The sequence below is a fragment of the Trichechus manatus genome, unplaced genomic scaffold (genome assembly GCF_000243295.1).
Source record: "Trichechus manatus latirostris isolate Lorelei unplaced genomic scaffold, TriManLat1.0 scaffold00046, whole genome shotgun sequence".
NCBI classification, from domain to species: Eukaryota; Metazoa; Chordata; class Mammalia; order Sirenia; family Trichechidae; genus Trichechus; species Trichechus manatus.
This window is the reverse complement of record NW_004443982.1, coordinates 8,655,828-8,671,415: the sequence shown is the minus strand read 5'-3', so window position 1 is coordinate 8,671,415 and position 15,588 is coordinate 8,655,828. Positions and strand designations below refer to the sequence as shown.

Below are 15,588 nucleotides of genomic sequence, written 5' to 3'. Positions count from 1 at the left end.
AGTCTGGTGGAGGCCTTGGTAGCTGTGGTCCATTAGTCCTTTGGACTAATCTTTTCCTTGTATCCTGTTCTCTTCATTCTCCCTTGTTCCCAAAGGGGTGAGACCAGTGGAGTATCTTAGATAGCTGCTCACAGGAAAAGCGCTATGTTTTTGAGATACATACTTGAGAAACATTTGTAGGTTAAATGATAAGATGTCTGGAATTTGCTTCAGAATGGATGGGGACGGGGTGGTTGAAATAAGATTAGCCATGACTTGATAATTATTGAAACAGGGCGATGAGTGTATAGGAGTTCTGTACTTCTCTGTCTTTGAAATTTTCCATAATTAAATGTTAAAACTGAAAAGTGATGGACTACCTCTTTAGCTAGAGTGGTTAAGGAAGGCTTCTCTGCATAGGAGCTCTTTGGGCTGAGTCCTGAATGGAGAAAAGGAGCCAGTGATACAGTTGATTGGGGCTGATGCTATCTATGTGTGTTTGTGTATTCTAATACAGAGATATTAGCAAGTACAGCTTTGTGAGATTGAGATTATAATGTCTGAAAGACAAAAAGGAAGCTTTTAATTTCTTGTGTTTCCATTGTTAGGTTGTATATCTGTGCTTTCTCCCTTTTTTTCCTCTTGATCAAGGTAGCTAGTGGTGTATTTTGTTAATTTTTTCAGAGTACCAAGATTTTGACATATTAATTAAGTCTGCTGTTTTTCTCTCCTTTCTACTTTATTAATTTCTTTCTTAAATGACTGCTCAATATGTTACCTGTATTTTGGTATCTACTGGTACAATCCTGAGGTGTTTTTTCTTTTACTGTGCTGACATTAATGAAATGAATACTTTTTTTTTTTAAGCCTTAATGATAAAAAAAGTAGATTCTTTGTAAAGACCAACTAGAATAAATAAAACGATAAATAATTTTCTTGCAATAAAAAAATTAAACCTCGATGTAGGGAAAGACTTTCTAACAATGGCTTAAAATTTAGAGGCAATAAAAAGAAACACTGATGAATTTGTATAACATAAAAAATTTTTGCATCACAAAAACACCATAAATTCTAAAGTATAACAGACTTTAAAATTTGAGGGGCAAAAGAACTATAAAACACAGTAGAAAAATTGGGAAAAAGACAGTTCAGAAGAAAGATATATAAATGGCCCTTAATCATATGAAAAAGTGTTCAAACCCACTCAGAGTTAGAAAAATAACACTGAAATATAATTTCTCACCTGTCAGACTTGTGAAAATTAAAAGTAACTGTGGGGAAACCGGGACTCTCATGCATTGTGGGAATGGAAACTGGTATGCCCATCTAGAGAATGTGACAATAACCTAATAAAACTATATATACACTTATCTTTTGATCCAACGTTTCCACATCTAGGAATCTACCCTGAAAATATACTTCCAAAAATACGAAAGTGTATACACACACAGGATATCCACTGGAGCATTGTTTATAATTGTAAAATACTGGAAATAACCTAAATGCTCATACATAGGAGAATGACTGTATATACTATTGTACCTTCATACAATGGACTGTTGTGCAGCTGTAGAAAAGAATGGGGAAGATCTTTATGAACTGACTTAGAGTGATTTTCAGGATATGCTGTCAAGTGGAAAAAACGAAGTGCAAAAGAGTATAATATTGTACCCTTTCTGAAAGAAAGAAGGGGCTACTGGAAGATATACATATGCAAAACAAAATAAACACATGCCTTTTGTACAAAAGGAATACAGGAAGGATAAACAAGAAAGAAATGAGATTGGTTACATATTTATGGGGGATGGGCGTGAACAGAGCAGTAGGGATGAGGAGGAAGCAAACCTGAGTATATATTTTTTGTATAGTTCTGACTCTTAGAACCTGGGGGTGCTTCATATATCACACAATTCATTGAATAGTTAAGGTCAACCAGGATGTAGGCCAACCCAAAATGGAATAAAAAGAGTAACCAGCGAACCTAACTGTATTACAAACGAATAACAACTACTCAGAAGGGGGTTGGGATGAAAAGAACTAAACCTAAGTAACTTGAGAAAACAATATTTTCACTCTATAGTGTAAAACTAGAGACAAAAAGAACTATAAACAAATACTTTGGTTAGTTTTTCATAGAGATGTGGATTAGAAATTCTGTAACTACTTCATGTGAATATTAGGAATAAATAAGTAAATCTACTGTGGATAATGGGAGCCAGGTTTCTCATTGTAGGGAGTAAGAAGTTACAAATAAGGAAAGCAAAAGGCTAGACTCAACCTTTTGGTATTGAATTGGAATTGGAGGTATCAGTATGAAATTTATCATTATTTATGGATCTAGATAGATAAATAATTAGATATGGATCAAAATATTCCTAAATATTCACACAGAACCCTGGTGGCTCGGTGGTTAAGAGCTCAGCTGCTAACCAAAAGGTTGGCAGTTTGAATCCACCAGCTGCTCCTTGGAAACCCTATAGGGCAGTTTTACTCTCTGGGTCGCTATGAGTTGGAATCAACTCCATGGCAACGGGTTTGGCTTGGAGCCCTGGTGGCACAGTGGTTAAGAGCTACTGCGCACTACAGCTGCTGACCACAAGGTCGGCAGTTCAGATCCACCAGCTGCTCCTTGGAGACCCTATGGAGCAGTTCTACTCTGTCCTATAGGGTCACTATGAGTTGGAATCGACTTGATGGCAGCGGGTTTGGTTTTTGTGTGTGTGTGTGTGTGTGTGTGTGCGTACACATAAATGTATTGCCTTTTTGCTGGGAGAGCATAGAAGCAATGGCCCATCCCAGTAGCAGTGAACATACCTAGCACACACATCTTGGTTTCTAAATACCATTCTTCAATAAAAGGAACCAAGGATCCTTAGGGAGAAGTAGGTGATTCCAGAGCCAGAGCAGGGAAAATACAAAAGGAACCCTGGAACATCCTGTGGTGCCAGAAAGGAAGGAAGTGCTCTAAAACTGATGGTAGCATATTCAAAGGACACAGGAGCCAACTTGAGGGAGGTGTGTGTGTGTGTAAGAGAGAGATATTCCCAATGACCAAATCTGACACAAGTTTGATAACAAATAATGATAGTAATAGAACAGAACCTATGGAGTAAAATATATTAGTCCATACTAATATAAGTAAATAAATAAATGGCAGCAGGAAGGCCCCTGTTTCTTACTGAAGAATTTCAGATACTGTATAAGGAACAATAGAAGTAGAAAATCACCACTTGGCAAAAACCACAGGCAAGAACCGTAGATGCATATTAAAATCAGTGGATGAAAGAATGATAAGAAATAGTACATTTACATAGCCTCGTAATATCTCCCCCACAAAGTACTTAGTAATTACAGGGGAAAAATGGTAGCTTTATAGTGAAGAATTGTGGCAGGCACCACCTTAACCAAGTGATCCAACTCAACATCGCCAGTAATGGACATATTGGCACCATACATTTCCTGATACAATGCCCTGAGAAGTACAAAACATCACTTTTGTATTTTTTTTGTCAAAAATATATCGCCTCAATCTAATAATGAGAAAACATCAGATCTAAATTGAGGTGCATTCTTCAGTATAACTGGCTAGTACTGTGGAGACATGCTAACTGAACACTGTGTGGGATTTTGGATTGGATCAGAGACCAGACAAAGGATATTAGTGGGACAATTGATGAAATTAGAATAAATTCTATAGATTAATATTTTTCTATCAGTGTTCTCTTCATGTACTTTGAAGCTCTGTTATTGTTATGCCATCCTGATGTTAGTAGTTTTGTCATTATGAAGTATTCTTTATATCTGACGATAGTCTTTGTTTTAAAGCCTACTTTAATCTGATATTAATCGAGTCACTTTACGTTCCTAATGCTTACTGTGTGCGTGGTATCCTTTTCCATCCTTTTGTTTTCAACCAACTTTTGTCTTTATATTTAAAATGCATCTCTTATAAATATATTTTTGGCTCTTATAAATATATTCTGGCAGTCTGGTTGGTTGGAGTATCTAGTCCATTTATATTTAATGTGATTATTGGTATGGTTGGATAAAGTTAGCTTTATCCTTTGTACGTTTTGTTGTATATTCTTTGTGTGTATTGTGTTTTCCTCTGGGTGCTTTTTCAGCATTCTTCTCCTTATATTTTGTTTTTAGTAGTTTGACTATGATGTGCCCAGGGATTGGTTTTTTCCTTTGTATTTATACTACTAGTGGTTTTTTGAGTCTTTTGGATCTGGTGTTGATGTCCTTCATTAGTTTTTTGGAAAGTTCTCACTCATTGTTTTGTAAAACATTTCTTCTGCCCCATTCTTTCTCTCTTCTCCTTCTTGGACTCCAATTATATGTATGTATGTTAAACTACCTGTTATTGTCTCACACATCTGAGATGCTTTTTTTTTTAAATATATATTTGTGTTTTTTGGCTACTTTTCTACTGACCTACTTCCAAATTCAATGATGCTTTTTCTTTTATTTCCAATCTGCTATTCAGTCCATCCAGTGATTTTTCTTTTTTAATTTCAGATTAGTATTTTTTTTTTCAGTTCTAGAAATTACTTCCATTTCTCTTTCAGTTTATCTTTCTGTTCTATGATTTCCTGTCTTTTCCTTCATTATAATTCTGTTTTCCTTTATGTCCTTGAACATTGTTAAAATAGCTGCTTTGAAATCATCTGCAAATTTCAACATCAGGGTCTTTTCAGGGTTTGTTTTTATTAATTACCTTTTCTTTTGAACATGGGTCAAATTTTCCTGGTTCTTCATAAATCTGATAGTTTTATCCTAGATATCAATGATACATTGTAGAGACTTTTTATTTTGTTATGCTTTTCTGAAGATTGATCAGTTTTTATTTCATTAGCCAGTTAACTTGACTTAACTCACAGTCCAGAATTTGATATCCCTGCAGTGGGCAGCAGCTGGAATCTCTCTTCAGTTCTTTTAGGCCACTTGACATCTGTTCTGTTTATGTGTAGTTCAGCAGTCAACCAGAGACTCAGGCAGAGTTTATATGTGGAATTTGAGGTTCCCTCTTTATCTCTTCTTCCTGGGATTTCTCCCCTTACTTTCATCTCTTGTCATAACTTTAAAGTCCGTCCTCTGATTCTTGAAGACATTAAGATTGCTAATTTTATTTGAATTCTAGCCAGCAGGGCACCAATCAGGGCCTGCCTTAAGGGGAAAATTAAAAAAAGGAGGTGGGGGGTGGGGGCATGTACTCATCCAGTGCTTTTCTCTTCTTCCTGATATTAACTTTTCCTCTGGTTTTAGCCTGATTTTGGTCTCTAGTGCCTTCGCATAATTGGTTTATATATTTTATCCAGGATTTAAAGCTATCTGTGGAATGCTACTCCAACATTACCAGAGGCATAACTTCTTTTTAGCACTTTTTAAGATAAATTCATGTTTTTTATATAAAAAACATTATTTCTAATTGCTGCTTAATGTTCTACTGTAAACATCCATCATATTTTATGTATCCATTCACCCTAGTGATCTATATCTAGGTTGCCTCCAACTCCCTGACGCTACAAAGAGTACCATTTATAACAGTGCCCGTGGGAGAGTTTCTCTGGCATATATGTCCCAAGGTTGAGACTGCTGGATTGTAACATATTTGCATATCTAATTTCATGAAGTAAATCCTCTTCCAGCAGGACATAAATGTTCACCTTTTCCCCATCCCCACAGTACTTAGAATATCCAACTTTCTTATGTTTGCCAGTCTGATAGATACAACGCGGTATCTCGTTTAAACTGGCATTTTTCTGATTTCTAGAGACGTACACTTCACATCTTTTCACCTTTTATGTATTGGTTTTTATATCCATTGTCTGTTTTTCTGCCTGTCTTTATTGAGTCATATCTTTACTTTTCATTGTGATTTGTGCTGCTTTGGCCATATTGAATAAATTCTTTCCCATTTCAAGGAAATATTCTCCTACATTTTCTTCTTTTAACTTTATAATCTTACCTTTCATATTTAGGTCTTTAATAATGTTGTCACTTTTTTGTGTATGGTATGAGGTATAAATCCAACTTTATGTTTCTCAATATGATGGAGCCAGTTTTTTAAGCATGTCACTGTTTTTATTACTAGTGTTTGGATATATGTTTTAACATTTGTTGCAGTGATTCTACAAAGGTGGTCTTCCTAAAATATAAACCCAAACATGTCACTTGAAATCATTCATTGGTTCTCCGTTGTCTTAGGATACAGTCTGTAGTATGTAACATGGTTTAGAAGATCTTTCCAAGTTAGTCTCTGCATATTTTGCCCAGCTAGGTAGTGCTTAGTATGTGCTCTTTCTTCCTCTGGGAAATATCATTGTACACAGCACAGTAGGTTTTACATGTTTGTTTGTATTCTTCACTACACTGTGGTCTCAACAGTTCTTGTTCAACAAATACTTACCAGTTGAAAGACTCGAATTTAAAAACTTGGTCCTTATCCTTCAGTAACTTAAGTAACTACATTAATGTTTTCAGACCAGATTAATGCTTTGGGGAACTAATTTAGCTGATAAGTAAAAGTTTATTTAATAATTACTGATAAAATCTCAACGGACATTTCTCTAAATTCTTCCCTAGGATGATATACTATGTTCATATGGCACCTTATTTTTTTTCCATAGCTCTTTACTTATCTCAATTGACCCATAGAACAACTTTGTAGGTAGAAAGATTGGGCATTACCTCTTGTTTTATTGATACTGAATCATAGTTTAAGTAATTTGCTTGAGGTTCACATGGCTAGTTTTGTCTTTCCATCTACTCTTATTTGAAAAAGATTTAAGTTTGCTTAGACAACTATATACTAGTAATGATATCAATAGAATCTATTTCAATCCATTTGTTCTACCAGGTATGTTTTAAATAATATTTTTGAGGTTTCCTTTTGTCGGCTTTTTTCTTTTTTGTTTTGGGGGAGTTGTCTTAAGCCTTATGACTGTGGCAGTAATGGGTTTCGGTCATATTAGTACTTTCCCGGGGAGAACGGTGGTTAAATGGTTTCACTTAGAGATTTGGCTATAGAACCTTAAATATTATGGACATTGTTAGACTATAACTATGGGAGGTTTGATGTCTTTAAAATCGTATGCATTATAAATATTTCCATAGGATATCTTATATACCAGAACCTGTATCTTTTAAATTTATATTTTAACTGCTGCTTTACTTCCTTAAATTTTGTGAGGCATTTTTGGCATGTGCTCTATGTTAAGTAGCTTGGGAACTTGGGAAGTGTTTCTAGGCAGATTATACACTTGGAGGTAGAATATTTCTCTAGCTTCATTAATGTTATTAAATAAAGTTGAGATTATCTAAGTTACTAAATAGTTCAAGGTGACTTTCTGTTTAATTACTGGGATTTGATAAATTCATAAAAGATTATATTTTAATGATACTTTTATATATTGAATGTTTTACTGGTGTTAGGTACTTGAACTATTAACTAAAGTTGTCTAGTGTTAAACATTCAGTAATGGAATTAGCACTTTTTGCTTTCAGTTTTTTTTTTAAAAATATGTTAAAACATCAGTATTGTGTAAATTTAACATGTGAGCTAGTTCTTTGAAATTATTTCCTTTTAGTTTCTAGTTATTTGAATTAGTATCATCAATGCAATGTTAGAATTAAGTGTGTTTATAGTTAAAGATCATATTAATTGTATTTTTCTCTAAATCTCTCTTTTCCTTCTCTTTAGAGGAAGTATCATTCTGCAAAGGAAGCTTATGAACAACTTTTGCAAACAGAAAATCTTTCTGCACAAGTAAAAGCAACTGTCTTACAACAGTTAGGTATGTAATAATATACATTTAGTGTATTATAAGTGCTTCTCTTTGTGTGTTTTACATGCCAGGAGTGGAAAATATGTGGCTCATGTATTCTATTCCTTTTCCTTCCTTTGCCCAGTAATCTGAACCCAGCATATTTCTACCCTCTGCCAAGCATGATCCATCTCACAGGCAGTCTCAATACAATTCGTTAGTGCAACTAACCAGTTGCCTTCGAGTCAGTTCCACCTTATGGCAACCACATATGTGTCAGGGTAGAACTGTGCTCCATAGGGTTTTTAGGTTGATTGGATGGAAGTAGATTGTCAAGCCTTTATTCTGAGGCTTCTCTGGATGGACTTGACCTCCAACCTTTTGGTTAGCTGCTGAGCACGTTAACCATTTGCTTTGTTCAGGGAAACCTTATTGCAACTAGGCCTTTTAAATTCTCAAAATTATTCCCTAGTACTTGATCCATGGGTAAGAGGGATTGAATACTTCTTTGTGCCATATATATGCTGAGTACTCTATGAAGTTAATTGATTTGCCTAAAGTCACTTAGTGGTTACTGAGCTTGCTTTCATAGCCTTATTGTTAATAACTGTTAGCAACATTTATAGAACATCTAACATTATAGTTTTCTGTAAGCGTGCAATTCTATTGTCATGTTATAGATGAGGGAAGTCTAGCCATTTGGAGATAATTGTGTGACTACACCAAGAAGATAGTGAACGAGCTCCTCAACATTTTGCTGCTTAGTTAATGAGTCATATTTCTTGTTTGTATTTGGTATTTGGGTTTTTTTCAGCTTTGTTTTTGTGTGGGCAAATAATTTATTTTTAATTTTATCTAACATTATAGTAATAGGAACGTTTTCATAATGTAATTATTTTTATATAATTTAAACTTAGATTTTTATGTACCTTCATGATAATAATGTCATATGATTATTAATACAAAAAAACACACATTCATATAAAGCCTTTGTTTTTAGTTTTGTTTATAATTTACTCTTGTTAGAATTTTACTTGAGTTATCCATACTTTAAAAAATTATGAAAGTATTTAAGTATTTGTTTTAAATGAGCCATATATAGTGTTTGAGAAATGTGAATTTGTATCTTTAAATTAAAATAAGTTTATTAGTACAGTTGAAAAAAGGGGGGTTGTGTTAATTCTTAAGTAAAAAGAACAAAGTGGTACCTTTAGAATAGATAACTTACCTATTCAGCTCATATTTGAATGCCAGCCTTTTCTCCATACTGTTTCTGATTATGTTTTTATGTATTTTGGCTTCACTGAAGAATGTATAAATAGCAAAAATGCATACGTCTTTTAAGTTTAAGAAATGGATGGAAATAATTTTGGTTTTAGCTGTGTCTCAGTCATCTCTCCTATTTGGCAGTGACTTACCATATGTCAGAGTATACAAGCAAACTTTTAATGGTTTTCAAAACCAAAATACTTCCCCTAATTGTGTCTAATTTTGCCTGCATATCTAGTCTTCCTACTTGCTTGTCAGTGCTGCTTAAGCAGCTGCTTTTAGAACCAGTTACTCTAGGTCCTGTTCTAACTAGGAGAGATAAGGGAAGAACAGGAAAGATGAATAAACATGTGGTTCACTTATACTCCCATAAAACATGGTAACTGAGTACAGTTCAGTTTTGGAGCATAGCTATTATGATAAATGTCAAAAAATAAGAGTCTTTATCTGTTATATATACTACGGACTATACACGAAGAACAGAGCTAATTGTATACACTTGAATTGGTCCACAACTGAAATACGATTCACTGGCGAATTAAACCCAGATTATTCCAGTATGGCTTTAAGGTTTAGAATATAGTATTCCATGATCTAATCTTTTGATTGATTATATAACTGTCTAGCTCTAAATTTATTTATTAAATGAACATTTGATATGCTACTCTGTACCATTCTTATTTGTACCATTTGAATCTACTTTTCTTATTGCCTTGATTTTTTTTTTTAATTGTCATATGCTTTATAGTTTTTATTTTATGTAAGGTGTGAATGTACGTGGCCAATGCCAGTACATTAGGAATGTGTGCGTGTATGTGTGTTTGTTTTAATCTGAATTATCATTGATTATACAGCCTCATGTTTATTCTTTGAAAATAAACATTGGATTGGTAGACTGTCGTGGACATTCTTAAAATGCACATTAATTTTTACATGAAATAGTAAATAAGATTTAACATCTTTAGATTCATTGTTTCATAACTTGAAATTATTTCATATACCAAAATTAGAAAAGAAAAAAGAATCTATGGTTTTTAATCTAAGTGTCAAGTCACTACTTAAAATCGTTTTAGTTTCTCTTGAATAAGAGCTCTTGATAGCTTTGACTGTACCTTCTTGTGAGAAACAGACTTTCTTATGGCCCAAATCAGGAGTTTTAAGTTTTGTGAGTATGTACTCTAAACTAAATGAATAAGTTGACTGAAAGAGTATTTTAATTTTGTTTTCTTATTGGTATTCTTAAATATAAAAGAATAATTAAATCATATAGGTAAATATTTTTAATCTTTTATTATAGGTTGGATGCATCATACTGTGGATCTCCTAGGAGATAAAGCCACCAAGGAAAGCTATGCTATTCAATATCTCCAAAAGTCATTGGAAGCAGATCCTAATTCTGGCCAGTCCTGGTATTTCCTCGGAAGGTGGTTCTCATCAGACACTTACATTTTGCTTTTGTCAATTAAGTATTTAAGTTCCTTTCCTTCTTATTTCTAGTATTTTCTCAATATGTCTGTTTAACAGAACAGAGAATCAATTTCTCATTCTGCCTGATGACTACCAGTAGCTAATGGAACCTTACTGTTTATAATTTTGATTAATGATACATACCTTAGATAACCTTAGAATGGACGTATTTGATTAATAGTAGATCTTAAATCACAGTTCTGCTTGCAATCTTACCATGAGGAAGTGGATATATTTTTCTTGAATTTGTTGGAAAGGAGAAGTGACATGTAGTGAAAATAGTTTCCTACAAGTCTATAAACTTTTCTCCATACTTTTCATGCTGTGAATGTCTGTTACATTTACTGAATATCTGAAATATATCTTAAGTATATGTATCTGGTAGATTATATTTTTAGATCATCATGAGATTGTGTTTTCATTCCTAATAGTTTTTAGCTTTCATGGTATGGTAGTTTTTAGCTTTCATGGTATGGTAGAAAGATGAATGTACTAGGAGCCAAGAGACTTGGATTTAAGTCCTGGTTGGGTTACTGTTTGTGGAATCATAGATGGTATAGTTAAACCTCTTGAAAAGGCAGGGATGCTGATAAACATCGTACAGTGCACAGGACGGCCCCCCACAACAAAGAACGATCTGGCCCAAAATGTCAATAGTGAATAAGTGAACTAACTAAAAATGTTTGCATTTGGAGCTAGCACCATCATTGCTTTTAGTTTTGCATGCACAGTGTGAGTCTTTATGCAGTGACTGTAAAGGAGGCCTAGTACTGAGAAAGAGGGGTGCCTAGTCATTGCCTCTAGTTTTATGCATGAAAATTTATTGTAATATAGATTAAAAGCAAATTACACCAGGAAGTATTTTCCTTTTGACCCAAGATAAAGATTGATAGTTTAATATAATACAGTTGTGTGGATGTCTTTAGTATAACTTTTTAAAAAATTCTAGGTATTTAAAATTAATATATAATGAAACGTATAAAATTACTATTTTGAGTAATGCTGTAATTTTCTGCTTCAGTAAGGACAGCAGTATTTCACAGAAATTTTTTTCTAGTTAACTAATTTTCTTTTTAAACCATTGAGATGCATTTTATTTTAACCTTTTTGGATAAATGTTTCCAAATACGCAAGATACTTTCTTGACTTCTCAAATAAAGGATACTAATCACAATTTAACTTGTTCTTTGGTTCAACGTTGTCATTTTAGTCATTCATTATTTTTCACCTGTAATAATATAATTCTGTGTCTCTCCTTGGAGTTTTATTTTCTTACTCTCTTTCACTGTCTTCTAATGTGTTGCTTCTAATGTTTTATTGTGAGAAAAATCAATTTTATAAATAAATTATATTTTAGAAGTTATTAAAGCTCTGAGTGAAGACCTTAAATGTTAGTAAGAAACTTTGGGATTCGATGATCCTAAGATTTCTGAGGCTTTTTATTACCTATCTCTGCATTCAGGTCTGTGTTGAAGATTGAAGTTGCTCATCATTTGGCATGTGTAGATTAAAGAGAAATTGTAATGTGGTGATAATTGTTCTACTACCACCAGTCATCAACTGTGTTATCCCAGAATCATAGAATGTTGGAGCTGAGGGAGACCAGAGAGGTCATGTAGTTCACCCTGTAAGCTCTTTCATCTTAAAGATGTAGAAAGTGGGTCCAGAGGAGTAAAGTATTTTGTCTAAAATCACATGGGTATGTAATTAGTATCAGAGCAGGGGCTAGATCCCAGGCTCACCCAGTGCTTCTACCATTACACAAGGCTGTCTCAGAGGAACCTATATAAGTTTAATTGGAGAAAAAGTAGTTGGTGATTGGACTGGGACACCTGTATTTGGGTACATTGGCTTCCTGCTTTCACTTCATAGGAATGGAATGTACAAACATTAGTTTTGGGAAATAGTGCTTATTTCTCCCAGCAGTTAGGTGAATTTGTCTATAAATTTGAGATTTGACTTTGGTTTAACAACAACAACAAAGCATGTTTTCTACTATCTATTAGCATTCTCTTTCACTCTGGTAGGTGTCATTCTTTGGCATTGTAGCTGACCTCTTCTCCTAAATTCCCCCTTCATGAAACAGATTGCACGCACCCTCTAAAACTGCCTTTTCTAAATTAGTGGTATTTCTTACATTACCCAATCCACAAGAGTAGTGAATCCATGGGCTTATTTCTACGTCACCCGTGTAGGTCTTCTGTATCCATGACCATATGGATGAGTTCCAGATCTAGATTTCTAAACTTCAAGATACCATGAACTTTGGGACCACGCCTCATGCTCTATACCTAACATTTTTTTCAGTTGCCATGGAGTTGACTCTGACTCATGGTGACCCCATGTGTGTCAAGAGTAGAATTATGCTCCATAGGGTTTTCTGTTTCTTGTTTTTTCTTAACTTTTTCCCATACAAAAATTTATACATACAATGTTATGTGACCCTAATTGCTCTCCCCATGACCCTAATTGCTCTCCCCATACTGTGACAGCACACTCCTCTTTTCCACCCCTGATTCCTCGTGTCCATTCAACCAGCTCTTAACCCTCTCTGCCTTCCCATCTCACCTCCGGACAGAAGCTGCCCGTTTAGTCTCTTGTATGTACTTGAGCTAAGAGGCACACTCCTCATGAGTATCACTTTATCTCCCACAATCCAGTCCAATCCCTGTCTGAAGAGTTGGCCTTGGAAATTGTTTTAGTTCTGGGCTGATAGAGAATCCAGGGGCCACACCTTCTGGGGTTCCTCCAGTCCAAGACCATTAAGTCTGGTCTTCTTACTAGAATTTGAGTTCTGCACCCCACCTTTCTCCTGCTCCATCCAGGACTGTCTGTTGTGTTTCCCTCTCAGGGTGGTCATTGGTGGTAGCTGGGCACCATCTAGTTCTGGTCTCAGGCTGATGAAGCCTCTGGTTTATGTGGCCCTTTCTGTCTCTTGGGCTACTACTTTCCTTGTGTCTTTGGTGTTCTTCCTTCTGCTTTACTACAGGTGGTTGGGACTGATTGATGGATCTTAGATGGCCGCTTGCAAGCTTTTAAGACCTCAGATGCCAGTCACCAAAGTAGGATGTTGAACATTTTCTTAATAAGCTTTGTTATGCCAGTTGACCTAGATGTCCCCTGAAAGCGTGGTCCCCAGACCCCTGTCCCTGCTACGCTGTCCCTTGAAGTGTTTGATTGTATTCAGGAAAATTCCTAGCTTTGGTTTAGTCCAGTTGTGCTTACTTCCCCTGTAGTATGTGCTGTCATTCACTTCACCTAAGATAATTCTTAATCTATTATCTAGTTAGTAAATAATCCTCACCCTCCCTCCCCACCCTCGTAACCATCAAAGAATGTTTTCTTCTGTGTTTAAACATTTTCTTGAGTTCTTATAATAGTGGTTTTATACAATATTTGTTCTTCTTTGACTAAATTCACTCAACATAATGCCCTCCAGATTCCTCCATGTTATGTTTCAAGTCTTTTTCGTTGTTCTTTATTGTTGTGTAGTATTCCATCATGCGGATATACCATAATTTGTTTATGCATTCGTCCGTTGATGGGCCCCTATGTTGTTTCCGTCTTTTTGCTATTGAGAACAGTGCTGCAGTGAACATCGGTGTGCGTGTATCTGTTCGTGTGATGGCTCTTATTTCTCTAGAATATATTGCAAGGAGCGAGTTAGCTGGATCGTCTGGTACTTTTATTGCTAGCTTTTTAAGGAAGCACCAAATCAATTTCCAAAGTGGTGGTACCATTTTACATTCCCACCAACAGTGTATAAGTGTTCCAGTCTCTCCACAACCTCTCCAACATTTATTATTTTGTGTTTTTTTGGATTAATGCTGGCCTTGTTGGGGTGAGATGATATCTCATTGTAGTTTTGATTTGCATTTCTCTAATGGCTAATGATCGTGAGCATTTCTTCATGTGCCTGTTAGCCACCTGAATATCTTCTTTGCCGAGTGCCTGTTCATGTCGTTTGCCCATTTTTTAATTGGGTTATTTGTCTTTTTATTGTTGAGGTTTTGCAGTATCTTGTAGATTTGAGAGATTAGACGCTGATCAGATTCGTTGTAGCCAAAAATTTTTTCCCAGTCTGTAGGTTGTCTTTTTACTCTTTTGGTGAAGTCTTTTAATGAACATAAATGTTTGATCTTTAGGAGCTTTCAGATGTCTAGTCTCTCTTCTGGTGCTTGTGCATTGTTACTTATGGTTCCTATTGTGCTTATGCCATGTATTGGGGCTCCTAGTGTTGTCCCTATTTTTTTCTTCCATGATCTTTATTGTTTTTGATTTTATATTTAAGTCCTTGATCCATTTTGAGTTAGTTTTTGTGAATGCTGTGAGATATGGGTCTTGTTTCAGTTTTTTGCAGATGGACATCCAGTTATGCCAGCACCATTTGTTAAAGAGACTGTCTTTTCCCCAATTAACGGACTTGACTTTGGGCCTTTGTCAAAAATCAGCTGCTCATAGGTGGATGAATTGATGTCTGGGTTCTCAATTCTGTTCCCTTGGTCTATGTATCCATTGTTGTACCAGTACCAGGCTGTTTTGACTACTGTGGCAGTATAATAGGTTCTAAAATCAGGTAGTGTGAGGCCTCCCACTTTGTTCTTCTTCTTGAATAATGCTTTACTTACCCGGGGCCTCTTTTCTTTCCATATGAAGTTGGTGATTTGTTTCTTCATCTCATTAAAAAATGCCGGTGGAATTTGAATTGGGATTGCACTGTGTCTGTAGATCGCGTTGGGTATATTTGACTTTTTCACAAAGTTGAGTCTACCTATCCATGAGCAAGGTATGTTTTTCCACTTATGCAGGTCTCTTTTGGTTTCTTGCAGTAGTGTCTTGTAGTTTTCATTGTATATGGTCTTTTACGTCTCTGGTTATATTTATTCCTAAGTATTTTCTCTTCTTGGGGGCTATTGTAAATGGTATTGATTTGGTGATTTCCTCTTCGAAGTTCTCTTTGTGGGTGTAAAGGAATTCAGCTGATTTTTGTATGGTTTTCTTGTATCCTGAAGCTTTGCTGAAATCTTCTATTAGTTCCAGTAGTTTTCTTGTGGATTCTTTGGGGTTTTCTGTGTATAAGATCATATCATCTGCAAATAGAGAT

At 35.2% G+C, this 15,588-nt stretch overlaps 1 protein-coding gene across 19 annotated transcripts in view; it reads left to right on the top strand.

The window, feature by feature from the left end:
• Positions 1-15,588, top strand: part of KDM6A (lysine demethylase 6A) — a 260,874-nt gene that overhangs the window by 172,501 nt on the left and 72,785 nt on the right. For all 19 annotated transcript variants that reach the window (XM_004376914.2, XM_023731902.1, XM_004376913.2 and 16 more), the window contains 2 exons: positions 7,685-7,778; positions 10,315-10,441. In XM_004376914.2, the coding sequence (XP_004376971.1) occupies positions 7,685-7,778; positions 10,315-10,441 (221 nt within the window). The remainder of the gene's footprint in view (positions 1-7,684; positions 7,779-10,314; positions 10,442-15,588) is intronic.